This window comes from Scomber japonicus, chromosome 3, assembly GCF_027409825.1.
Source record: "Scomber japonicus isolate fScoJap1 chromosome 3, fScoJap1.pri, whole genome shotgun sequence".
Classification (NCBI taxonomy): Eukaryota; Metazoa; Chordata; class Actinopteri; order Scombriformes; family Scombridae; genus Scomber; species Scomber japonicus.
The window spans coordinates 30,022,303-30,049,802 of NC_070580.1; the positions used below are offsets into that span (position 1 = coordinate 30,022,303).

The window sequence follows — 27,500 nt, forward strand, 5'->3', positions numbered from 1 at the left end:
TTGACCCATTATTTACATCTGAGAGCTGTAAAAACACCCTATACACATTTATTTTAGCTGCACTTTTCTCTAAATGTGACCCACAATTTACAAAATAATTTTTTCATTTTTATATATGCAAATATACAAGTCTGACCTGTTTTTAAAAAAAACCCTCAAAAATCAGCATTCAAACATGTATTCATCATATTCTATAAAATATTCTCCTGGACCATAAAATAGAAACTGTGAATGTCTTTCTTTCCATAAGATTAATCAAATATTAATGAATGACTGACGGGGAATTTATGAATGTGAATTGGTGTACAGACTAATTATGAGTCAGAATATTAACAGTATGTAAGCGTTAAATACTTCAAACAGTATTGTAACTACACATTTTGTCCAGAAGAGGGCGGTGTAGACATTATAACGCTCAGTGGACCTGAGAAACATTCCTGCCTTTTAGTAACAACTACATCACTAACAAATATTGAGGGATCTGTGTCAAAAATGTTTATTATGAGTTTAAATCAGTGAATAAATCAATGTTAAATAAAATAGTTTAATAGAAGTTAAAAATCTTTAGTGCTGTCAGTGCTGATTGTAGCCAGCAGATGGGGCTCTCACCTTTTCAAATATGCTTTGACTGTTTGTTTTGTTGTTGTTTTTTCTTTTGTTTCTTCTTCTCTACATTGATTTTATTGATTGTGTTTTCATTTATTCTGTATGGTTTTATTGTTTTAATCGTCTCTGAGTATTGATAAAAGCGCTCTATAAATAAAATGTATTATTATTATTATTATTGTTATTAATATACATACATATGAAGTCTTTACCCATCTGTTTCAACTAAAACAGTCAGTGGATTTTTCCAGTGAGTCAAGTATGAATTTTTGAATGAAATCGGGTCTGATTTTGTTGTGTACCTGTCCCAGTGTTAGCTCCACCCCTCCCAGGTAGTCATCATCGCCGAGGTCGACGCTCTTGTTGTCGATGTCGTAGACCCCCAGCTTCAGATTTTGCACTGTCTCAAAGTGATAATCCAGTCTGAGACGCTGACTGAAGGATGGACTGGAGGTGTTCATCAAACGCTCGGTACGACCCAGCTGACGGGGAGAGACACACAGAAAGGAGGAGAGTGATTTTATTATTTTAAGTCTCACACAAAATGTAAAATAAAGCAAAATGTATACTTTAGTGTCATTGTTATGTTACCTCAGTCCATTGGTCTCCTCCCGTGCCAAGCAGCAGCACACACAGAGGGTCCGACTTCGATCCGACATCCTTATCCAGCAGGTTAGAGCAGGAGACGGTCAGCTCCACCTTCGAAACACAGTCCGCCATCTGAAGAGGGGCAGAGAGAGAGAGAGAGAGCGCAACAACTTCAGTATCAGTCTGTCACATTAAAACTTTATGATGTCTGCTATTAAAAATAACAAAATGGTTATAAAACTATTTTAAAAAGCAGGAATCAGATTCAGTTTGGACACCTGAAACAGTTTCACCACAAAAACTTCGACACTCAAACCACTGCCGCTGCTTCTGCTTTACATCCTCTGCTGTGTCACGCTTAAAACCGACACACACCACATCTATAACAGAGAGGAGTCCTAATGGATGACTCATAGTGGGAGGAAGTGAAACTAGAGACATCAACATCTGGACCAGAGTGTTTGGAGAAACTGAACTAATGTCACACAGAAAAACAGAGCACATAATGAAAATGTTAGGAGAAAACACACAGCAAACTACATAATAATTAAGTGGTTTAGTAAGTAAAACAATCAACTGTTTGGTCCAGAAAATATCAGATAAGAGTCCAGCAGTCCAAAAAGTCCAAATGACAAATGGCGTCAGGTTGCTCAGTTCAATTTAGTCCACGGTCATTAAAACATCATAACAGATCAAACCCAGAAAGCAGCTGAGAAAATGATGGAAACTCTTCACCGCTTTTACCTGACAATCAATGAAATAAGCTCAGATATCTCCAGCAGTAGCAGAAGCAGTAGTGTCTCCTTTCAGCTGAGCTTCAAACCCTGTACAGACTCAAACCCTCCTCTGCTGGGTCAGACGTCACTTTAACACCAGCAATAAAAAAATAAAAACCTATAATAACCACAAGATACAGCTGCACACTTTCACTCCAGTCTTTTCTTTGATTGTTCACACTTCACTTTGCACTAAAACAATTCATGTCACTTCTGAAGCACAGTAATAAAGTCAAAAAGAGACATTTGTGACGGAGAATATATGATTACATGTGGACTTGTGCTGACATCTACATTATGTTACACTGAAAGCTCTGTGTGACAGCCTGGAGAGATAATACTGTGTGACTGTACACATTTATCTTTTCAACATGCAAAGGAGGCTGTCGAGGCTCTCCGACCAACCCTGAATAAACTGACTGAAGCACAGACAGACTATGAAGTGTGGCTGATCTCTCTGTGTGTTATGAGTATGAACTACTGTGTAAGGATGTGCTGGGTCACTGCTCTCATATCTAAATGAAATACAAGTTAAATCTGAACAAAATCTGTCGCAGCCTGAAGTGAAGTAGAAAAAAGAGATTTTTTTTTTTTTAAGGGGAAAAAATGTCCAAATGACCTGATTACTGCTTATTAAATGTTACAGAAACAGTAAATATATCTTTAGGTTGTGAACTGAATAAAACATTAAGAGAGAGACCATGAGTAATAGCAAAGTCCTTCTAAGGCAAGTCATCTCACTCGGCGGCAAAATTGGCCACGCCTCCGGGCAGCTATTTGGCCATAGGAAGACCAACCGGCTATCTAAATGAATAGGGAGAGAGCTGTATCTCCATTTTCCGAGGTCTAAGGGACATAAAAAACATATGTTTTGAAATCACGATGAAAATCAAACTATAATGGCTGAAAGGGTTTGATGGTTTGGTATCAAATTAACGTTTTAAAAGCCTTTTTCCTTACTGGCATCTTGGACTGCGCATGCGCAATACTTCACGACAGTCTTCATTTACGGCAGGCACTGACAGCAAGACGTCATCTTACGCTCACAGCAGAGACAGGAGTTTGCTCACAGTCAACTTTCCCAGATCATGCCACAATTTTGGATAAAGCATTACAAAATATATGTACACAAAGTAGTATAAACTGCTGATCATGTGTTTTAAAATGTCGCTGTTGAAAATGACTTCCAAGTGTCGCAAAAACGTGACCGCGTAGGACCAGCAAAATGATTGGAGCAACGGCACCAGAAGAGGCGGGACATGTGCAAACACCGGCCATCTTGGCGTTACGTAGTTTCCCTATGCATTTCAATGGGAGTGATATGTCTCCTCTTATTATAATGTCTCTGGTAATAGTCAACTAATGGATTAATCAATAATGAATAATAAGTAAAACACAAAGGTTAAAGACCTCCTTACTTTACTTAAAGCTACCCTTACCTTTGTTACATTTTTACACATTTATTTGTTTAAGTTAAAATGCTATTAATAAGGTAATAGCACTCTAAAAAGTTAGCGAGATCCACCAGGCACAGAAACTCATCATTATTCCATTCTCATAATTTTCTGTGAAAACTCCGACCAATCATATCATTTGGTCCGAATGTTATGATTGGCCGAGCGACCTTCCTGTTTTCCTCTTCCCCATTACGTGATTGTGCGCACCCATCGGGAAGAGAGTCTGTTGATCCACAGAGATAGCCGTAAACAGACAGTAGCGACTGACAATGACAAAAGTGGACTTCCACTTCCAGCCGCTCCCATTGGGGAAAAAGATATATAGTGCTCGTTCGGGGAGGCAGAGGGGGGAGGGGGTGGAGGGGAATGCGGGGGTGGGACATAGGAGGGAGGAGGGGTTGTTGCTGTTCAAGTTTTTTCATAGTGCTGTGTGAAATGCAAGAAAGGTAAGAGTCTCTTTAAAAGTACAACACTGAAGAAGTTCCTATATTTTACTACTTTATTATCATTTTTAATGCTACTTTTTACTTTACCCCACTACATTTTAGACTGACTTTTTACTTCATTACATATTCAAAAGATATACTTACTTGTAAAAGGTAAGGTAAGGTAAACTTTATCGACTCCCCTCGGGGTGATATCCAAAATTGACATAAAATTAACCTTGTAATGGTGAAGTGATCAAAAATAAAAATAAAAACTATATAATAAACAATCTCTAAAGTAATATGTAATTACATAAATCTATAATATACATAAATTCTTTATACTATATAAAAGTGTGCAATGTTCCTGGGATTAAACAGTAGGCTACTTCATGAAAATAGAAATAAGTTGCATAATAAATAATAATGTAACACTGACCGTTTCCATTTTGACTCCATAATGAGTATTTTTACCTTTATACTTCATGAATACTTTCCTGAGAAATACATGTTGTCTCTTTTAAGTAAAACAATTAAAATGATGACTATTAGTACTTGTAGCAGAGTATTTTTAAATAGTGATACTGATAGTTTTTTCTGTTGATAAGTGCAGTAGATACATGTTGGTCTTCTTTATAATAATGTGGCAAAGATACTTTTTAAAAATGTGTGTACATTAAGAACGCCTGCATTATGGTTAATTAGTGTCAGATGCAAGTCATGCCATTGTTTTACTAATCTGAAAATTACTTTCTCAATTATATAATAAATCGTTTGATCTGAAGAATGTGAAACAAATACTTAAAGTTCAAAATGTCCAAAATCCAAATATATTCACTTTACAATTAAATAACAATGACACAAGCATTAAAATCCTCAGAACTGGGAAGCTGCCAAATGAAAGTGTTGACTAATAAATGAGTCAAACATTGAATTAAACACCACACCCATCTCTGACATGAACACAACGATTAGTGAAAGCACCACAAAGCTTTTCACACATCCTCTACCTGATGAACACTATGTCCTTAAAACAGAAAGGTGGGACCCCTGATAGTTTACTACTCACATTAAAAAAGCCCCTCAGGTCCCTTTACCTCACCTGAACTAAAAATGAACTGAGAGTCAGCAGCAGGATCTGAGGTTTAAGGTTTTTGAGATTGTAAAAGGTGATAAAAGTTGCAAGTTGAATAACCAGTCTGTCAGTCAAACTATGACCATTTAACCCACACCCACCCACCTACACACCCACGCCCTAAAATGTGAACATATCAGCTACTGAAAGATGCACTCTGCAGCCACTCAATACTAAATCATTGTATGGGGAAATCTAGCAGACACTTACATATATTACCAACATTAACCACACTCACTCACGCACACACACACGCACACACACACACACACACACACGCACGCGCACACACACACAAACACACACACACACACGCACACACACACACACACGCACACACACACACACACACACATACACACGCACACACGCCCACACACATATATATATTTACAGGGAGCACTGTGTAAATACAGGCAGTGTAAATCACCTTATCAGAGAGTCTTTATCTCCTTTAAAACCGCAGAAAAACCGACAGCCAGCCAGCCAACTCCCAACAAAGACTCCGGAACAGGAAACGATACTTTCTCAGTCAAGAATAACCACACCTGAGAGCTCACAAACCGACCTGACTACTATGTTAATACTTTTTAAAGAAAGAAAACCTCAGCGAAGAGTTTCTATTTCAACATTAAACTGAGTCAGAAGACAGCCGTTTGCCTCAGCTCAGCAGCTTAAGCTAGCAGGGAGTGGCAGTCAGAGAGCCCGCGCTCTGATTGGACAGGCAGTTCTACAACCGTGCTCTGATTGGATGACACGACTATCAATCACGCCCAGTGGTTCCACAGCAACTGGGTGACGTTTCCTAGGCAGCAGCAATAAAAAAAAAAAAAAAAAAAAGGACTTCCGACCTCACACTGCCATACCCTGCTCCTTCATGTGCACTAGATCACTTAATCCAGGGGTGTCAAACTCATTTTAGTTCAGGGGGCCACAAACAGCCTAATTTGATCTCAAGCGGGCCAAACCAGTAAAACCATTCCACAATAACCTACAAATAATACATTATTACACACACACACACACACACACACACACACACACACACACACACACATGTACAGACATAGACAGACAAGAAAGACAGACAGAGAGACAGTCTGCTTTTTCAAGTTATTTTGCACAGAAGCAGTTTGACGACATTCAGAGAGCAGAGAATGTGTGTTTTTTAGGTTTTACACACCTACTATCACACAATATCATGTCCTATAATACCTAAGACAGGAAAATATAAAAACAGCAATTATTATTAATAAGTATTAATATTAATGTATTTTACTGAAACTGAAAAAGAATGGATGGAACCATAAAAATAAATCCTAATAACTATGTATAAAACTATTTACTATTAATTTAACAAAAAAACAAAAAATTGTAGCACCTATACAAAAGTATAACATAATATAATATTTTCATGTTTGTGTATTTTGGGCAACTTTAGGAAAAGCTGTCAAATTTCAAAAGACATTTGAATTATTTTTCTGTAATATTCATACTTTGCAGAGTTATCCAGTTGGCTGGATTGGACCCCTTGGGCTGGTTCTGGCCCATGTGTTGTATGTGTGACACCCCTTACTTAATCAGTGACCCTTAACACACAAAATATAAGAAAGTGATGTTAAAATATAAATTGGGCACCTTACAAGTTCCATTGATGGATGAATGACATTATATAGGCTTCCAGGTGTGTCAAAATCCAACTACTGGCCTGGACTTAAGCATCCAACTACATACTTTCAAGAGATGACAAAAAAACACGATATAGACAATTACAAACACACACACCCATAGAACAGACAGAAACACACAAATACAGTCCTGACAGAGAAAAGGGTCATCCTAGGTCACTTTTGGAGACATTACATAGACTTAATTTCCTGGAAAACTTACCCTAAACATAACCACTACTTACCTAACCTTATAACTCTTACCCTTGCCTTAACCACTGACCCAAAAATCTGTCTTTTACCAATTTGGGACACAGCCTTTGTCCCACTTGGACAAGCTGACAAGCTGTCCCCAGTCAGCTGGTCACCAGTCTAAAATGTGTCCCCAAAAGAAGCCTATGATAGAAACGTAAAGACACACACACACACACACACACACACAAACACACACATTTACCTGAAAATGTCAAACCCACAAGCACCCATGCACATGCATGCATGCACACATACACACCCTTGGACTTCACATACCTTAAAATTAACATCAAAATAAATATAATTTATTTTACCAGTTTTTAATTAATACGCCAAATATATGCTTGAAAGCCTTATGGTCACAAGTTGCAGCCACCACAACAATCATAAAACCATGAGTCTATATTATAACAAGATAATTCAAAGTAAATAGGATAAGACAGTTACAAAAACATCTTATTTTAGTCCATAGTCTCTCCAGCCCTGTTGCACTGAGGCTTCTCTCTTCATAGGTGCGTTTAAAAAGCCGCGTTGTTATTCTTGCTTTGCTGTGATTTCCAGTTCAACACTAAGATTAATTTATCACATAAATAAAGTCCAGCAAAACATTTACTATCCAATCCACTATTGGAAATATTGCCATATTTGTACTGAACAAGAATCATTCATAGAAATGATCCATACAGTAATCAGAGCAAAGGCTTCGATTTAAAATGTTACTGCTGTAAAATGTGGACCATTTTGAGGGGCTGCAGCTTTTGTCTTTTTTTTTTAAACCACAACAGCTCAATGATAAAGGAGCAGTGTTTGGACATTCAATTTGTGCATTAACAAATTAAAATGAATTGAATAATGCTAAACGTTGCCTATTAAGTTCATTTTTTCTAAAATAAATATTATTCTGTGCTTAAATTAAGTGAGTGTCATGATAAAACACTAGATTATGCCACTTAGAACAAAATAAAAAATATATATATTAAAGACTTCCTCAGCTGATGCTTAGCTGAGCTTCCTCAGAGACGGTGAGAAGTGTGAAAATGCTAATCAGTGGACCTTCAGTGCTCATTTCAGAAATTAAGTACGTGTGTGCTTTATGTTAAAGAGCAGATGCTCAAACCGAAAGTACGGTTGCTGAATATGATGAGCCTGATGAACTGCTAAGATCACAGTAGATAATTAAAGACAGTTGTAACAGAGTGGGAGCCGAATAAACTGACCACAGGATGAGCCACCTCTCTCACAGAGGAAACAACATTTTCATTTTATTCATCCTTAGCAGAAGAAGCACAGTGAAGTGAGAAAAAACAGCAGCATCACATCACACATGAGAAAAAAAGAACAGGGAAGACAGAAACACAAAAAAATACAGTCCAGAGAGAGGACAGGGTCGTCTTATGTCACTTTTGAGGGGCATGACATAGTTTCCTGGAAATTTACCCTAACCATAACCACTGCTTCCCTTAACCTAACCTTAACCAATGACTTAAAGATCTACATTTGACCAATGGTCCAATTGGGACACACATACATATACACACACACACACACACAGGTTAACTTAGCTCACTTTTGGAGTATTTACATACCTACATTAAATTCCTGGAGAATTACCCTAAACCTAACCATAAGCACTGCTTGCCTAAACCTTATTCTAAAATTTCCACTGATCCAAAAATCAGTATTTTAGCAGTTAGGGACATGTCTTTTATCCCTAATTTCCCAATCAACTGATCTGGGTCTGATGTGTGTCCCTGAAAGTAATATGTCATACACACACACGCATGTACACACTCACAGCTCCTGTTTTAGCCATTTGTTATATCATCATCATATCATTCTCATCCTCTAAAGATCCACTTCTCTGAAAATCTAAAATGCTCACATATTTAGTTGAACCTCCTAAATTCAGCTGAACCCTCCACTGTCTCCGACTATACTTTGTTTAAATCCAGAGAACTTTATTTTAAAATTATACTGAGTTTCAAAAGATCCCACATATCTCAGATTGATTTTTGGTGAAACCTGTCAAAATAACAAAATAACCCAAACTATGAAATGATTCTATTGTCCTCAAACAGATACTGTTCAGTTGTAACGAAGTGGTGTAAACTGAGGGAGTGGGGAGGGTAAACTTATACATCTGTATTCTTTTTTTTTTAAGGTCCTATTTCCCTTATCTCTTGTTTTTGCAGGAGAGGGCAGCTTAAAAACATCAATGTAATTACATTTCTAAAGGTCTGGACTGAACTACTGCATAGGCCCGGACACATAAATTATTTAACTTTATACCATCTGCTGTCTAAAGGCTACCTTCTACTTGGCACCTTTTTATCATCTATACACTGCCATCGACAAGGTACCATCTAGCACAGAGTTTATCAAAGTCTGTGGGCCTCCCCTCAGACAGAGCTTGAAAAAATGCACCCCCCATCACCCCCCTTAGTTTACTTGCTTATTTGATCCCAACAATTGAGCCACGATAGTCCAATATTGCTGTCTGCCATAACATCAGACTACACCGAATATATAAAACTTATTAGTGTCTGACTCTGGAAAAGTGGGAAAAACAGTAAAATTCCCACAACCTACCTGTATCTATAAACTAAGCCTTTAACCAAATCACAAATATTTAGGCTCTCCTACATGATTTCCTTTTTATAACTAATGTAATAACTAAGCCTCCCTTAAAGCTGGGAGGGCTCCCTCTCACTTAGAAACCCCCTGAGCTAGAATATCTAAACTTCACAACTATCTAAACACTACCATGTAGAGGCCATCATCTGCTTTCTAAACACTATCATCAACCATATAATTGCTACCATGTACAGGCCATTATCTATTATCAAAATGCTACCATCAACTATATAAAGGCTGCCGATCTACTGTCTAGAGTAGACCAATGGTTTTCAAAGAGGGGCTTGGTGACCCCTGGGAATCCTTGAAGGGGATCCCCAGCAAAGGGGGAAATAATTTATTTTCACTCTAACTCTATCCATAAGTAACACAATGACAGAATATATGACTATTTTGGTCATAGGGGTTCATACACTTTCTGTAATAAAACATCTAAAGGCAAAAACCTTATGTGATGTGGGAGCCTGGGACGAAGCCTTCGCAAAAGAGGGTCTGTGGTTTAATCCATGTCAGTTTAGGGGTCCTTGACATGAAAAAGTTTGAGAACCACTAATCAAGTCTCTGCCATCTGCTGTCTAAATGCTATAATCTACAAATACCATGTACCAATTAGTATCTACAGACCCTTTGATACCTATTGTCTATTGTCCTTCAATGTGAATCTGTCTGTTGATGATAATGGTCTATAGTCATGGTCTCCAACCCTTCGAGAGCGACTGCCCTGAATGTTTTAGGTATCACCCCACACTAACACACCCATTTCTAATCATGAACTCATTATAACGCAGTCGCAGCTTGTCATGGGTTTTATAATAAGTTTATTATTAGAATCAGGTGTGTTAGAGTGGGACGATACCTAAAACATGCAGGGCAGTAGCTCTCCAGAAGAAGGGTTGGAGACCACAGGTCTATAGGCTACAACAGAATATTGATAGACTATTGATAATCCAGGATCTCCTATTTCTCATGTGTATCTTTGTCTGTCACTCACCTGCAAGTCCCGCCTTCTGCCTGTCTATTGGTCAGTGGGGGTTGGGGGGGGACTTCGGCAGGTGATCAATTTACCGGTCAGCATCAGTCATTTAGTGATCATTTCACTCACAACACACTGTCCACCAGACACACTCATGTCCTTTGCAGAAGCCAAGTTTCACATCAGGAACTTTCTTTTATTTCAAAAGCATTTTCTCCACACACCAGGTCCAATAACACACGCACAATAATTCTTACCATCAATCAAACGCTCGTCTAAGAAGTGTTTCACTTAACTTTATTAAGGCCTGTTCGTCTCAGTGTTCATCTCACGCAAACATACATCCTTCAACATTGCATGCAACCAGTCGAACACTGTGTACTTGTTTGGAGGTAACCATTTCCTGCATGCAATCAGCTCCTCTTCTGACAAATAAAGCTTGTGGGTGAACCACCTTCCGCCACTAATGCTTCCTTCATATATATCAGACTACATCGTTGGCCTGAATCATTTTATATTACTGCAGCATGAAGTTCCTCACAGGTGTGATACAATGCAGGCCATTTATATTGAAATAAAATCTTAATGTTTCATCTTTATGGTACTTTTATGGTAATTAAGTTGTATTACTGTCAGACGTTATTATCTGGGTATAAATGATGCTGATTACTTTTACATTCTTCACAGGCCTCTATGTATTTTAGCTTTGTCCTGAGGCTAAGGAAGAAGACCGATTCATGATAAATCCAATTTCTACTTATATAGAACATAAAGGACGTCTATATTTAGTCCTGATCACCATTAAACTATGTTTTCATGAAACTGATTATTAAATCATTGTTACAAGATAACTGAATACAAAACCTATGAGAGCACCATTCACCTATGAAGGCACATTCTTGAAAATACAGAAGATCACAGTGAAGATTGTTTGTACTCATTTGCAGGACTTCATTACCTCACATAAGTTCCTGTTATTCATATTTCTGGAGGACGTCCAAACTATAACAAGAAGCTATGATGATAGCACATGTGGCTCCTTGGTTATTAAAAGGGTGGTTCGGAAACACAGTCCTACCAACATAAAGGATCTAAAAAGTTTGATAGCAACCTCAGCAGCTCTTTGCTCTTGTAGTGTGAACCACCCAGAACATCAGGAATATTACTGAGCCCCAGTGGCTGTTTTTGTTTGGCCCTTTATGACAGGAAACACTAAATCATGCCACATGAATCCAATAAAATGTGCTGCTTTTCTCCATATTGGCCCATCAGCCATTAGTTTCCCTATTAGTTTAGCTGTTTGCATAAATGTGGAGGTATTTACTAATGGGAGACAGGAGGGGATAGTAGAGGGGAAAACTTCTCAACCACGAAGGTATGGTAAAGTCATGTAAATGCCATGATCCACAGACTGAATACACACAACTTAAGTTTGGTTTAAAGTCGACATGGAACTGCAAACCAGATTCATCATCATATAGAATAGATTAACCAAACTTTCACAGGAAAGGGTGGGGGCTGAAGGAAAGAAAACGGTCATGTCCTCTTTGATTTTATATTTGAGAACTTTGCCAAATTCCAGCATTTTAGTGACAGAAATTAGCCACTGTTCTTGTCATGAATAAAAATATATTAAACATTGGGCCCACCTAGTAGAGGTGGTATGGTACTTTCATGTTTGTTGATTTAATTTTGATGGCAACAAAGTCTCAAATGTAAAAGCAATGGTGACATGAGGAACAACCTGGAGCCATTTACTGCATCAAAACATAATTTTAACATGACAACATGAAGGTCATCTGTATTTCACACAGAACCAACCTGGTCTTCCTTTCAAAATCTTCAAAGTAAAAGAAAACAAGTGACTGTTATTCAAAAATGGACCCATGAATCAGATAAAGTTTTGTCATCAGACAGTGAGGAGGAGACAGTCAGAGAAAGCTGATCTCAGGTGAGCAGATGTGCTTCAGGAACATTTTTTTTTATTAGCCAAAAGCAAAGGAGACTCCACATCATGTATGGTTATACCATCATACAGGTTTGTTCACACAGACAATAGAAACAAAAATTATGTTTAAGGTGAAAACATCCAGAACATTATCAAACACATATAATAAAAAGCTACCAAACTAAAAATGCTACAGACTTCATCTCAGCGCTCTACAGTCCAAACACCTACTTGTGCAGTGGGGAGGAGGAGTTGGGAGGGTGGCATTGTCCAAACACAGCAACATCAGAAAAATGTGACAGAGAAAAGGAATTCAGCAGCCCAAAGTCATAATTTACAGAGTAAAACATGTCAGCAATCTGTCCATCCAACATCATCTTCATAGCAACAGAGCACAGCTGTCAAGAGGTTACTATAGTAACGGAAATAAGTCATCATTTTATGACTGCCAACAGAGTGTCGACCTTTCACAGTGGCAACAAAGCTGGATGTCAGTATATTTTTACCATAGAAAAGGGGCATGTCAACATTTCACCAAAGCAACAGAGCATAAACATTTGATAATGGCAACATAGCTTTTATCATAATGTTGCTATAGAAACAGAGAATGTGAAGAGAATAGCAACAGAGCACCAGAGTTTCACTGTGGGTAGAAAAGCTTTTCATCTACAGCATGTTTTACCATAGCAACAGGGCATGTAGAGAGGTTATCATAGCAATAAAGCATGTAAAGATTCTAATATAGCAACAGAACATATAAAGATTTTACCATAGCAAGACAAAAAACATTTTATCATGGCAACATACTGGGAATTTTCATCATCATCATCGTCTTTTTGTCATAGCAACAAAGCATGTAAGGATAATACCATAGCAACAGAGCATGTAAATTTTAAACCCCAGCAGCACAGCATATTTGAGCGCATATATATTTGTCAGCTTCACTGTAATCATGTTACCATAGCAACAAAACAGGTGAGTATGTTCAACATGTCCCAGCTCTAGACATGACTGGACAAAAAAGCTGCATTTTTACGGAAACACAGTAAGAAAGGACCAACATCATGCCAATGTCATCATCATCATCATCATCATCATCATTATTTTGTGCTATCAAAGTCACTGGAGGAGCTGCAGCAAAGAGCAAAAAGTCTGGATCAGATTCTTTTTAAAGGTCAAAGTGCAGGGGGCGGAGCTTACCTGCCATTATCTACACAGAGAGGGAGGCGCTTCAGTAATGACTGAGAGCAAGTGGACAAGGTAAGGTCTAAACTGGGCCGCTTACAGTGGGGTTTGGGTCCTTGAACAGATACAGTTTGAGTTGGCTTTGTTTCACCTGGGTGGTTGATCCAGGTAGGTGTAACATCTGTTATCAACAGTCAATATCAGTCTGTTTTGGGTGGGGCTTTAACCCAGGCAAATTTTGACCTTACGTGCTCCAATAGGTCGGTCATTTAGGTCCATGACAGCAGCAGCAGCCTCCTCGTGGTTTTGGAAGGCCACCATGGCCTCGCCAGTTGGCAGGCCTTTCTCACTGAACTGCAGGCAGACTGAGCCTGGCAGCACCTGGTAGCCATAGAAGAAGTCCATGATCTCGTCCACAGTTACAGTAAAGGGCATGTTCTGAAGTTTTACAATTGTTGGGCCAGCAGCACCACGTTGACCGTTGGGATTGTTGGCACCTCCAGGAGCCGGCTGGTTACGGAGGCCATCAGGTCCTGGAGAGAACACAGGCTGTCCACCAGCAGCCCCACCCCCCGGACGTCCTTGGTTGTTGTTAGCCCCTCCACCCCTGTTTGGTCCTCCTCCACCTATTTTTCTGTTGGCATTCTCAAAGGGCACCAAGCCTCTCAGCCCATCTTGGCTGAATGGAGGTCCTGCTGCAGTTCCAGGTCGAAAGCCAGGTGGCTCCAGGATTGGAGCCCCAGGCAGACCAGCAACAAGTGGAGGAGCTACGCCCAGATTCACATCCCCCAGTCCTGCTGCCAGAGGAGGGAGAGGAGGGGGGCCTGCCAGTCCGTTCCCTGGGGCAGAGAATGGAGTCACAAAGGGAGCACTGTTGAGGTTCCCCATGGTGTTTCTGAGAAAGTTAAACTCTTCCCCACTTATTCCAGCAAATGGGTTGATCTGGGGTTGCTGGGGACTCGGCTGTGCTTGCTGGTGCTGGTTCTGATTTTGGTTCTGCTGGTTCTGGTTCTGATTTCGCTGCCCTCTTTTGTTTTGAGGAGGAGGATTCCTCTCAATTTCCTTCATCTGCTCAAAGGTCACCAAGTGAACAAAGGCATCACGGCCATTGAGTTTCTGGCGGTGCAGTCTTTCAGCTTTTCGGGCATCTTCTTCAGTCCGCAGCTGAAAGATAGCTTGCCCTAAACCGTTGCCGTGGCTATCTGTCAGAACCTTTAGAGTATCCTCATAAAGCCCAATCCCCTCCAGGAAAGCACGGACATCCTTCTTGGAGACGTTGTAAGGGATGTTGGTGATGTGAGCACAGTTTCTTGGAGCTTTCAAGCCATCCTGATTCTTGCCTTCACCCTGTGCTGCTTCACGTTTGCGGATCATGTCAATCTTTTCGAGCATTCCCTTGCGGCTGATTGGGTGGACCTGGATGAAGCGGGTGCCCATATACTGCATGTGAGCACCCAGAGCAGTCTTGTAGTCCTGTTCTGATTTGAACTCAAGAAAGCCCTCTCCTGTGGCCCGCCCATTAGGCCCATAGGCAATGTAGATGCTGTCCTCAACAATGGCCAAATTCTTAAAGAACTCCTTAATCTGTTTCTTGTCAGCCTCGTAGGGAAGGCCCTTCAGGTAGACACAGAACTCCTGCCGATGAGGAGATCGTGACCTTCCCCGTTGTTCTCGGCCTCCAGGCCCAACATTACCACGGCGGAGCTGCTGGTCCTGTGACTCATGGCTGTTCATTGATTTTCCGATACTGTGAGGGGCTTGGCCCATCATGCTGTGATTGAGGCTGGCCCATTGTCTCTCTGAGCCTGGGGTAATCTCAATAAACCTTTGACCCATCATGCCACCTCCCCGCTTCACAGCTTCAAAGCTGTCCTGGGGCGAGAAGAATTTTACCATAGCCCTGCCAGTTGGCCGACCTTGCCCATCTCTCAGCAAACGAATCCCTTCCACCCCCAGACCCCGGAAAAAGTCCCTTACCTCTACCTCGGAGCAGGAGAACGGGAGGTTCTGTAAGAGGATAAACATTTCATCTGGACTGGCCACTCCGGTGGCTGCAGCAGCAGCAGCCTTCATATGGGCCTGGAGGCCAAGAGAGGCCAGAGGGGAAAGAGGGTTGAATAGCATTGGGTTAGGGGTTCCAAGGGGGAGGCCTGAGCCGAGTCCTGCAGGGGGAGGTAGGGAGGGGTTGAAGGGAGGAAGGGAGGACATGTGAGGGAGGTGGGACATAGGTGGCACTGGAGGTCCTTGGGAAAGAGGGGAGACAGTAGGGACAGGGGGGAGGGAGGATACTGGAGGAGGAACTGGAATGGTGGGCAGCGTGGGCATAGGGGGCATAGAAGGCATACTGGGAAGTGGAGGCATAGGTGGGGGGCCTGCATTGAGCGAAGCCAGAGCTGTGGTGATGGTGGGGGCAGAGCTGTAGCTGTTGGGGAAGCTGGGCACCACGCTTGCCAGGCTGGCCACTGCCTTGTTGCTTGATGACTCCTGAGATGAGCTTGGTGCCGTTACTGAGACCGGGACATTACTGAAACCCTGGTTTCCATGGCTACTACTTCTCCCCCCTGCTCCAGGTTGCACTGTGGGTATAGGAGCAGCACCAGCTTGCCGATTGGCATTTCCTGCTGTAGGTGCAGCCGCCTCCACAGCGCCCGCCCCAGCCTCGAACCTGCGGCGGCTCAACTCAATCATGTTCTGCATTTCGGTCTTGCTGCTGAGCAATAACGACACTTTAGACCCCTTAATGGCACCGCCTGTACGCATCATTCCCAGCCGAGCATCCTCATCAGTGGCAAAGACAATGAAGGCCTCGCCATGTTCACCCCCCACGATGTGTACTCCCCCGTCAGGGATGGTGAGGCCAGAGAAGAAGTGTCTGATGTCCATGGTGCCGGCCACTATGGGCAGACCTTGCAGCCTGATGACTACCGCCATACTGACTGCTAAACAACAGGCCTACAACCTGGGGAGAGAGCAACACTACCGTCAGATGATGAGCAGAAAGAGGGATACCAGTGGTTTCCAAATTGTTCCTCAGGAATCTCAGACCTAACTACACAGGCCAATTAAGATTTAGCCAACATTGTTTACATTTCTTCATCCAATAAACCAGAAAAAAAAGTTTGTACACCCATTTTGGGGCCCTGACATTTGGAAACCAGTGGTGTGTTTGGAAGGGATTTGGGGAATGGGGGTGAAAAAATACCAACATTTACAGGAAACTGGAAAAAGAGCTAAATTGAAACTCCAGACATATGCAGCCTTAAATAAGTTTGATAAACTTGTTTGAGCGCTAAGACTGTTCATTAGACCAAAATAGAAGCAATATTGGCATCAAAATCACTTCATTGACCATCAGTTCTGCAAGAGCTGTGAAAGAAACAACAAGTAAGGAATAAAGGAGTTAAAGAGTGGAACTGATGTCAGCAAAAAACATAAGCTAAAATACAGACAGGACACACCGTGAAGAAAAGAAAATTTACCAGAGAGAAAATATATACACATCCTCTCCTCAATTGTCCCTGATACAAATGGAAGCAATTCAAAACAGGGAAAATGTGTTTATAGAGAAAAACGGACTGAAAGATTTGTCTGTGATATTAACTTTTAAAGTTTGGCTATACTTATGTTTTTCTGGCTAGCTAACTTTCATTAACCCGAAAGCTAGCATGCACCAGGACAAGGTCGCAGTCTATGACTTTGTCCCAGTGATGACTGGTTAGTTTGTCATGTGACAGCAGTTGCTGTTCTATCCAAAACGTGTTTTCGCAGACCTTTGACGTACCTTCAGATTTATTTTAGTTTTATTCCTCTGTGTATTTCTGTAAAACAGCTCAGCCTGACACCAGTGTTGAGAACATTTCTGATGCTACTGATCGTGACGGAAATTCCCCAGTATGTTTCAAACAAAGTGCTTTTCAGATTGTCTAACAGTTACCCAGTTTCCGAAGTTGGAATAGAGAATGAAACATCTGATAAAATGTTGTGCAACTAGTGCTGGGTATCGGTACTCGATACCTTTAAGGTATTGTCCGAAATAAATTGATATCAAGTAATATCAAAATTTTTCTCGTCAACCAATACCTGCAATCTATCCTTTTTGCACCCAGAGCTAGAAAATATGTATGGCTTGCTCACAGCCAATCAACGCAAGCATTCTTCGATCTAACTCGACATGTGATTGGCCCACTGCCACAGCAGCTACAACCTGTCTGTGGCGGTGATGTCGTGGTGAATCTGAGTTAGCGCTCTTAGCAGTTCAGCAGCCGAGATGCCACCTAAACGATCTAAAGTGTGTCTACACTACATGCCCGTTATGCCGGATATAAGCAAGTGCACAAGATGTGTAACGGGTATTGAACAAAGTAATCAATTGGTATTACTATAAGGACGATACCCAGCCCTACTTACAACCCATTTTGTCTGAAGATTATGGAGGCTCTGAATATCAACAGTTTCCCTGTGTGTCAGCCCCTGTGACTGAGAAGTTGTGTATAATTTAGTTTTTGTTAAATAAACCTTACTTTTGTCTACCATGCAGTACAAAAGATAATGCTCGTAGTCGTGGCTGAACTGGAAACATTTCGTGCAACAATGAACCTTTATGAATCTCATGCAACTTTCAACTCACCAATGCAACTAAGCTGTCTGTATAGTTTCACTGTATAATGGAGAGGAGGTTTCTGCAGCACACTGAAACCTGGTGAAAAGGTCAGAAAACAAACATTCCTGTTCAAAACATCTTGAAGGAATTCAACTTTTCATAGAGCAGACCAACAGGGCGGGTTTTTTTTACATTAGCTTCCAGTGACTGACGTGTGTATTGGTGTTTTTCAGCATCTGGCAGGTTGTGTTTTAAAACCAAAACCCATCGTGACTAACTCTGGCAGTGTACACCAAGTAGATAACTGAGATAAACTGAATGTAGGACAAGCTGAGCTACTGAAGTTTCACTAATCTCCAAAAGCAGCCAGCAACACCCTGCAAACTCCCACAACTACCCAGCAACAAGACCCTCCAGCAGCACCAACTCAGCAACTGTGTTGAACAACACAAGCAAAAGACCAGTACAGAACAATAAATCTGTAATTCATAGCCAACAAACATAATGTTGACAGGAGCAACAGCAGTAACTCATCATCCGGAGCAAAAAAAAAGAGCAACATCATCAACTTTTTAACCAAAGCAATGCCAGGTACATGTCAACCAGAGCAACATCAGCATCATGTCAACCACAGCAACATTAGCATTACATCAACCAGAGCAATATTGGCATTATGTAAACCAGAGCAACATCAGCAGCTGATTGCCAGCACGGCACCAAAGAGAACAGCTGATCAGAAGAGAAAGCAAACAGAGGAGAGAAGCAGAGCGACATGTTCGCTAAAGCTGTTTAAAACAGCAGGTGGAGCAATGGTCACTGCTCCCGAAATCCTTCAACACCATCTCTGGAACCTCAGACACATCCTCAGGTTTCTGTGCTCTATCTAATCCTGATCCAGGGCCATCAGATAATATTAGTCTCACCCATCTCTGACATGAAAAATAAATCCTGGTCTGGATGTGAGGCTGCTACATACAGTTCACCAGACCATTCAACACAATCCTAACAACAACAACAACAACAACATCATCATCATCATCATCATCACAACCTTTAGCATAGACACACACAAAGATTTGCTTTGTCAAAAAGGTTTCTGGGTGTCAACCTGCTAAACTCATCTGTAAAGCATCAACAGCAGCGAGAGAATAAAAAGCACAGCAGAAGAAGAAACCGCAACAGCTAAAAAAAAGTGCCAGAGAAACAACCAGAGTATCAAGAGAGAGGTGAGACGGTTAAACTGAAGCTGCAGCTTGCATTCACATACAAATAAGAAACACAATTTGAGCTGATAGAAGATAGAAATAAACCTCTTTCGAACAGCCAGAAAACTAGAAAGTCATTTACATTTAAATACAGCAAAAAAAAAAAACAAGATAAAAGAGATAAAAAACACTGCCTTGAGTTCTCAGTTGAAAAGTTGAAATACACATCTGTCCAATTCATGTCATTAAATCCCAAAAAACACAGCGAAAAGAGTGGAACTTAAGAAAAGTGGAGCATCGTCAACTCTCCGAAAACCTCAGAATCTAAGTCAGAAATCTCCAAACATGAGCCAACGTCAAACCTCAACAGATAGGACAGAGAGACAGGATCTGGAGTGATGAAGCCTGAACCACCTTGAAGCACTTTTTGTTGCACCTTAGCGCACCATCAATTTCAGAAGTGACCGATACAATCTCACTGATCTGCACATCCTGCACAGGACAGAAAACAGAAACATCAATATTCAACTGAAGTGTACAAAAAACTGTACAGAGGTAACTAGTCTCACTTTTCCACATTTACAGGATTTGATTCATCGTATGAGAAACCATTCACTGACTCCACTTCTCCCCTTTTCAGACATGCACCTCCATATATACGTCATCAGCCACATCATTAGGTACACATGTGCAATGTAATTCAATCCAATACAGCAGTGCTGCTTTATATTCTACTTTTTTTTAAGCTCATGCATTTTCAGGTTTTGTTAACATTGTCAAAAAAGTGATAATTCGACTTTATGTTTATTACTCAGGCCCCACAAGTGGTACTGACATACTGATATTACTACTAATATTTTGCCCTCCTTATGTAAGGTAATGGAGTGGACAAAATATTATGAATAGCATTTAATATAACAAAAGCTAATACAAAGCAGAATTATCACCTTCATGACAATGTTAACAAAAATTGAAAATGTATAAACTTCATAAATGTAGAATTTAAAGCAGAGCTGTTATATTGGATTACATTAGATTGCATAAGTGTGACTAATAAAGAGGCCAGTGACTATATATACACTCAGGATATTTTATGTGTCTGTCCTCAATATTACTTTCAGGAAAACATCACAATAGCAATCAGACGGGGTTGAACCTGTTTCTATCAACAAATGAATAAAAACCTCCTAATAAAAGCAGCTGATCAGTCTGAATAGTGTGAATGCTACAAAAGAGGTAAAAACACAATTCATAAAACCACAAAAGTCAACATTTGTCTCAATGCATTTTCAGCTTTAATTCATTAAGGAAAAGAGACATAAAAGTCAAAATCTTCTGAATCTAGTTTCTTAATATTTTCTGGATTCTTTATGGTAGTAAACTGAATATATTTGGATTGTTGTTGGAGAGTAACAAAAAAAGACTTCACCTTGGGCTCTTGGACACAGACATTTTCTAACATTTTAACTACTAATTGATTAATTGTGAAAAAAGATTAAAATAACAAATAGTTGCAGCACTACATTTTAGCCTGCACCAAATATGCCACAGAACTTGGCATATGAGCTAATAAATTATGAAATCATGTTTTCATATTTGGATATTTAAACTACTAAGAAGCAGGGTGAGCCGTCTTCATACAAAAAACGACAGAAATGCAGCTTTAAATAATTTACATACTGGATAGTTTGTTTGGATGATAAACAGCATTTTTTCATATATAGCAAATTTCATGTCTGAAAGGAAGCCAGCGTCAGTAAACCAGCACCTGAGTCAGTGTGCATAACCACCATCAAGATTACAGAGATCGTCTCCATGACAACCATCATTACATCTTTCATAGAGACTGTCTCCATAGCAATCAACATTTCACCCTTTTTTGACAACCACGTCCCTTGCTCATTTCTCCAGCTCACGGTGTGGTGGATGTGCAGTCATAAGCAAGGGAGGGGGGGCAGGTGCAGGTCCTAAACTGTGTGCTATTACACGGTTTGGCCACTGTGTCAAACTGGGATTTGGCTCAAACACACACACACGTAGACACACACCTCCCTCCTCTTCATCAAATCACACAGAAGAAAATATCCCCCAAAAAAGAGCTAACCCGTACTGAAAGACACACTAAAAACAATTATGTGTAGGTTATGTAGCTAAGTGTAGATTGCAGCTCCAGACCAAAACACCATTTGAAACAAACCTGCCTACAGTATTGACCAAACATTCCTCATATTAACATCATAGCTAACTAGCAAAAATAACGTGTCTGAGTGTAGCTACTATAGCTTAGCTGCCTGGCTGACGCTGCGTTAGCCGCCTTAGCTTCGAGCTAACCCTGCTTTGTGTGTCGGAGCAGCGGACTGCTTTGAGCCGGCTCCCCGGTGTGAGTGTGTTACTGAGCGGACTGCCGCTGCTGGATTCTTACCGAGGATATCTGTCAACAAACACACTGTGGTTTAATTCATGAACGAAGCTTCTTCTCTTCTCTTCTCCTCTTTCTCTCTGCTTGTCGTCTCTGTGCACAGGCTGCTGCGCGAAATGTCGGCGCTACACATCGCGAGAACTCTGTGATGTGTTTACTGACCGCGAACCGACTGTAAAGGTGAACACCGCCACCTGCTGGATGGGAGGGTGTCGGTTTATGGCATCATCTATATATCATTTTATTAACATAATTTTAGCTCACGGGGCTACAAACAGCCTAATTTGATCTCAGGTGGGCCAAACCAGCAAAACCAATCCATAATAAACGATCAATTTACTGTGAAAAATAAGCAGTTTCAACAATATTTTGTCTGTTTTTTCAGATTATTTTGCACAGAAGCTGTTTAACAACATTCAGAGAACAGAGACCACTGCTATCACACAATTTCACGTCATATTTTACCTAAGATATGAAAATATTACATAATAATTATTTAAATGTGTTTTATTGAAACTAAAAATTACAAAAATTTAATGAAACTACTACTAATGAAAACTACTTATATTCGTAACATAACAATCTTATTAAAACTTGGAACTATTAATTGAACAATAAGCCAAAAATTGTACAACCTATACAAAAGTATAACATAAAATAATATTTTCATTTTTGTGCATTTTGGGACACTATTTCAGGGTTAAAGACATTTGGGTTTGTTTTTTACTTTTTTACAGCTGTCAGTTGTATTGTGTTGAATTTTCTGGTCAGGATGTCAAAACGTCTGAAGCAGCAGAAAGATTTACTTTTCTGTAATATTCATACTTTGCAAAGTTATCCATTGGGCCGTATTGGACCCCTATGCGGGCTGGTTCTGGCCCCCCGGGCCATATGTTTGTACGGTGTGTCATTTTTACTTTTGTACTTTTCAGAGCCTGTACTGTCTTACTTTTATTTGAGGAAAGGAGTTGAATCAGTACTTCTACTTTTACCAGTCTATTTTTTACACAAGTGTCTGTACTTCCACTAAAGTACAGAATGTGAGTACTTTTGCCACCTCTGGTTCTTCATGTTAAATTGTGTTAAAGGGATGGGCAGGCATTTGCAAACTGTAGCACTGGTCTATAAAATGTTTTTGTCCCTATGAAGCCAAACATAAAATAAAAGATAAGACAAAGGTGTAATGCATGAACATGAAGCAGCTGTTTATTGGATAATACTGTATATGATGAATAACAGAGGGGGCTGCTGGAGTCTAATAAATACAGTTAGAGTCTCTGCTGACTTCATACAGGAACACAATGCAAGACTTTAGAAATCCTCCCAGACTTTCAAAGACACAAACACGCTTATTAATAGACTTTTCTCAGTGTTTTGCCCTCAGACTTTCAGACTGGACTGCAGATGTTTTTACTCTTCATCAGTGCAGTCTTGTAGCATGTTCCTGATTTAAACATTATACTCAAGCTGTTGCTGCTATTACTGTGTTAGACATGATATATTGATTAATGAATAGTGAACGAGGATGTTGGGGAAAAACTGCAAGACTGAATTCTAAGATGAAGACAGAGAGGACAGTGCATCACATGTGATCAGAGCAGCAGATGTGCATCATCAAAGTAAAGTGAGAAGTGCTGGCTCAAAGGATTATTAGACACATTTTAAATGTTAAGATAATTCAGTGAATTGAACCCTTACATACTGTTCAGGGTCAAATTTGTCCCATTTTCACATTTGAGAGTTGTAAAAACTATACACATTTCTTTTAGCTGGACTTTTCCTAAACTCCACAGAATACAAAAATTAAAATAAAATGCATAATTTTGTGCAGCTCATACATTTTTATATATGCAAATATATTTTACCTGTTTATAAAAAAAATCAAAAATTGGCATTCAAACATGTATTCATGATATTCTATGAAATAATGAATGTTCATGTCTTTTTTCCCCCCATAAGACTAATCAAACATTTATTTCTGAAGGTGAATTAGTGTAGAGACTAATTTGGAGTCAGATTATGAACAGTATGTAAGGTTTAAGTCTGCTGCCTTCTCCAGCCTGGCCGAAGCAGTGCTGCCCCCTGTTCCTTTTTGTCACTTACTGGGGGTCTTTACCCATATTTGGTTGCTTAACATGTTGACGAGGGCTTGCATCACAAAAGGAAGATTACAAGTTTAGCCGGCAATCATTTTGGTCTTAACACATTTTCTGGGATCAAAAATTTTAAATCGGCCAAAAAAAAACCCCCACTCAGTACTGGCTCACTGGGAAAAACGGAGTCAACAAGGACAAAAGTAAATTTACAAAGAGACAATAAACAGCAACAGACATTTTTTTTTTATAAATCAGCTGAGTCACTTTACTTTCCATTAATCTTTTTGTCAGAAACATGAAAGAATGATAAGATGATGCATTAATATCTTCTCTTCAGGCCTCAGTTCTGTAGTTTTTCCTCTATGCTTCAACAGCAGTAACAGCCTCACTTAAAATATATCACTTAAATAATTTGTTCATCATAAGACAAAAAAAGCATATAAGTCGCTCTACTGAACATGAGAGGTCAATGTAATAATAAAGTAAGTCTTAGCCTTACTTCCTATATTTGGAAATCTTTCTTACTGCATTGTATTTGTAATATCGCTCACCTCACTCAATAACTCTATTTGCTGCTTCTATGATATAATATCTCAACAGGTATCATCGTTTCATCTCACGTAATATCAAGTACGCCAGTGTTACACATTACTGGCTGCGTTTAAGGACTCCTCTTTCACGTGAATTCACTCCGAGTAGATCAGTAAACCACTCTCATAACTCCATGATACCATTCATCAGGATCACTCACATTAGACTCAGTGAAGCCAGAGAGAGAGAGAGAGAGAGCCAGACTCAGATAACTTTGTGATACGAGACCCGGTCGACACAGGAAGCAACAAGCAGACCGATTTAAAACAGGAATTAATACAACAAATAGAGGTCGGCGTGTATTTCTTTTTCTTTTTCTTTTTTTTTTTTTTGGTCGACTCTCTGATCAACATCTCCTGACAGAGCGACTGGAGGAGCTTCAACAGAGACACAGAGCTACAAGCTACAGCTACAGACAGACTTCAAGTCCGACAGGAAGTTTGTGCGTGATTGTGTACAGGAAGGAAAAAGCTGGTCTGTTCCAGGAAATCCTCGGGAACTATCATCGTTGTCGTCGTCGTTGCCGTAAGCCAGGAAGGGTACAGGAAGTGGGAGGGATTTAGTGCTGTGTCCACTTGATGCTCTTCAGGTCAATGCCGTCCTGAACCATCTCCCACAGAGGACTGACACACACACAGACAGACAGAGACAGGTTATTGACTGCAACTGTAACACTATTATCTCTAAATTTGAACTATTTATGCAGTTATGAAGTAACTGATCCGTCTGTAACAGCAACACTGTAGTCGTCATGTTAACATCAGTCTGAGTCCATCTGAACTGACCTCATCTCTCTGAGTCTGCGGACCTGGTGGACACATTTCGCTGCTGTGTAGTCCACTTCAGCCTCTGTGGTGAATCTGCCAATGCCAAACCTAACACACACACACACGCACACAGACAGACACACAGACACAGACAGAGACACACACACAGACACAGACACAGACACAGACACAAACACACACACACAGACACACACACACACACACACACACACACACACACACACACACAGACACAGACACAGACACACATTTATATTAATCACCATTTAATTAAACTGAAGTCAAACCATAAAATAGAATGATTGCAAAGAATCATCTCCAGCTGCTGGATTTTAGACAGATGTTTAAGTTTAAAATAAGAGATGTCTTCCTGTCTGGGAGTCTCTGCTGTTGGTGCGTCACACCGTCACACAGAGAGATGTACAGAGGATGTGAGAAAATTCAGTTTTGTGTTGAAACACTGTGATCAGAGACTCATGTTGAGATCAGCAGTGTGAACACAGAACCAGCCAACAGAATGTGTTAGAATGAGGATAATAAAAAATGTACAAATCAAATTTCATCCATAATCAAGATTATAATCTGGATTATTAGTAGTTTTACTATTTATTTTATGATAATGGATTGTAGTGTACCTGATGGAGGAGTGAGCCAGGTCTTCATCTGCTCCGATCGCTCTGAGGACGTACGACGGCTCCAGAGATGCTGACGTACATGCACTGTTCACACACACATATACACACACACACACACACATAGGCACGCGCACGCACACACACACACACACACACACCAAATTCACGTTTAGGTTTGGTGTTTGTCACGTCTCTCTTAAGCTTTAACAAACATGTTGAATGCATTGTCTTCTTCATTATAAAACACTTTCAAAGCTTTTTTTAGAATATTTTAAGTTGTGCACTGTTTACATCTTTATTTGCAAGTTTACAGTCTTCTTCTTCTTCCATTGCTATGCTTCTTATCAGAGGAATAATGTGCATATGCGTCCTAGTGCACGTGCATCAACATCACAACAAACAAAAAGGGGACCTTCTTGCAAAACTGCAACTGCTGGTCTTTGCTAAACATCTTAATTATTGGGACACCAGCTCTGAGTCAAACTTTAATCCTGTCTTTACATTTCAAATTTGAACATGTGAGTGTCTGACCTCCCCGATGACAGAGCAACATCCTTCAGCGCCATCAACAGACTCTCTCCCTCCACGTAGGCAAAGGACAGGTTGACACAGCCTGAAACACACACAGAGACACAGTCAGGTAAGTTCATCTGTGTCATCTACTATAGCAAGGTTTTTATCTAAATAATTCAAGCATTTCACAGAGTTGTGTTTTTACTTCTGTGTGTGTGTGTGTGTGTGTGTGTGTCTTTGTACCAGGGTAGCGTTGCTCTGCATCTCCGTTCAAGATGACATCAGGAATCTCAGACATGATCTTCCCGATCAGACGATTAGCCAGCATGGACACTCTGTGATGATCATACTACACACACACACACACACACACACACACACACACACACACACACACACACACACACACACACACACACACACACAGTGTCAGGATGATACGGTGCCTTTAACTCTTTATGTTAAGGTGAATTTGTTGGGTCACATCATGTTCGGGTGCGCTTGTTTTACCTCCATTTCCTTCTTGGCGATGTCGCAGGCGGCTCCCAGCCCCACAGCCAGTGGGGTGGGGACAGTGCCGGAGCGCAGCCCTCTCTCCTGCCCGCCACCGTTCTGCAGTGGCTCCAAACGCACTCGGGGTCGACGACGCACATACAGAGCACCCACACCTACACACACACACACACACACACACACAGAGTTAATGGTAATTTCATCATATACTCAGCAGTTCTTAGACTCTTAGACACTATTTACCATCTAAAAAATATCGCTAGAGTAAGAGGACTCACGTCTAAACATGGCCTTAAAAATATAAACATTCATCTTGAGCAGGTCAGACCTTTGAAACAGTGTCTACTCGACCAGAGGAAGCTCTGAAGTTACTACAACTTGTTTAAAATTCAGCTGTCAGAGTGTCAGACCAGTTTCGGACCAAAAAACATTTCTGACATTCTTTCTCAGTGTGAAACCTCTAGACTAGAGGACTGAGATCCTGTGAGCTG

General features: G+C 40.4%; 2 protein-coding genes across 5 annotated transcripts in view; both read right to left on the bottom strand.

The window, feature by feature from the left end:
* The window catches only part of cpne1 (copine I), a 28,929-nt gene extending 6,933 nt beyond the window's left edge, over positions 1 to 21,996 (bottom strand). The window contains exons 1-3 of one of the 3 annotated variants that reach the window (XM_053316523.1): positions 21,877 to 21,996; positions 1,198 to 1,326; positions 909 to 1,088 (exon numbers count right to left, since the gene is read on the bottom strand). In XM_053316523.1, the coding sequence (XP_053172498.1) occupies positions 909 to 1,088; positions 1,198 to 1,326 (309 nt within the window). In that variant the 5' untranslated portion in view covers positions 21,877 to 21,996. Of the gene's footprint in view, positions 1 to 908; positions 1,089 to 1,197; positions 1,327 to 5,417; positions 5,486 to 12,458; positions 16,609 to 21,876 lie in introns of those variants that run through there. The other 2 variants (XM_053316522.1, XM_053316521.1) reach the window with 2 other exon arrangements.
* A 1,742-nt stretch (positions 21,997 to 23,738) lies between these two features.
* Positions 23,739 to 27,500, bottom strand: part of nfs1 (NFS1 cysteine desulfurase) — an 8,786-nt gene continuing 5,024 nt past the window's right edge. For both annotated transcript variants that reach the window (XM_053316536.1, XM_053316535.1), the window contains exons 8-13: positions 27,007 to 27,164; positions 26,740 to 26,845; positions 26,515 to 26,596; positions 25,984 to 26,067; positions 25,346 to 25,435; positions 23,739 to 25,183 (exon numbers count right to left, since the gene is read on the bottom strand). In XM_053316536.1, the coding sequence (XP_053172511.1) occupies positions 25,120 to 25,183; positions 25,346 to 25,435; positions 25,984 to 26,067; positions 26,515 to 26,596; positions 26,740 to 26,845; positions 27,007 to 27,164 (584 nt within the window). In that variant the 3' untranslated portion in view covers positions 23,739 to 25,119. The remainder of the gene's footprint in view (positions 25,184 to 25,345; positions 25,436 to 25,983; positions 26,068 to 26,514; positions 26,597 to 26,739; positions 26,846 to 27,006; positions 27,165 to 27,500) is intronic.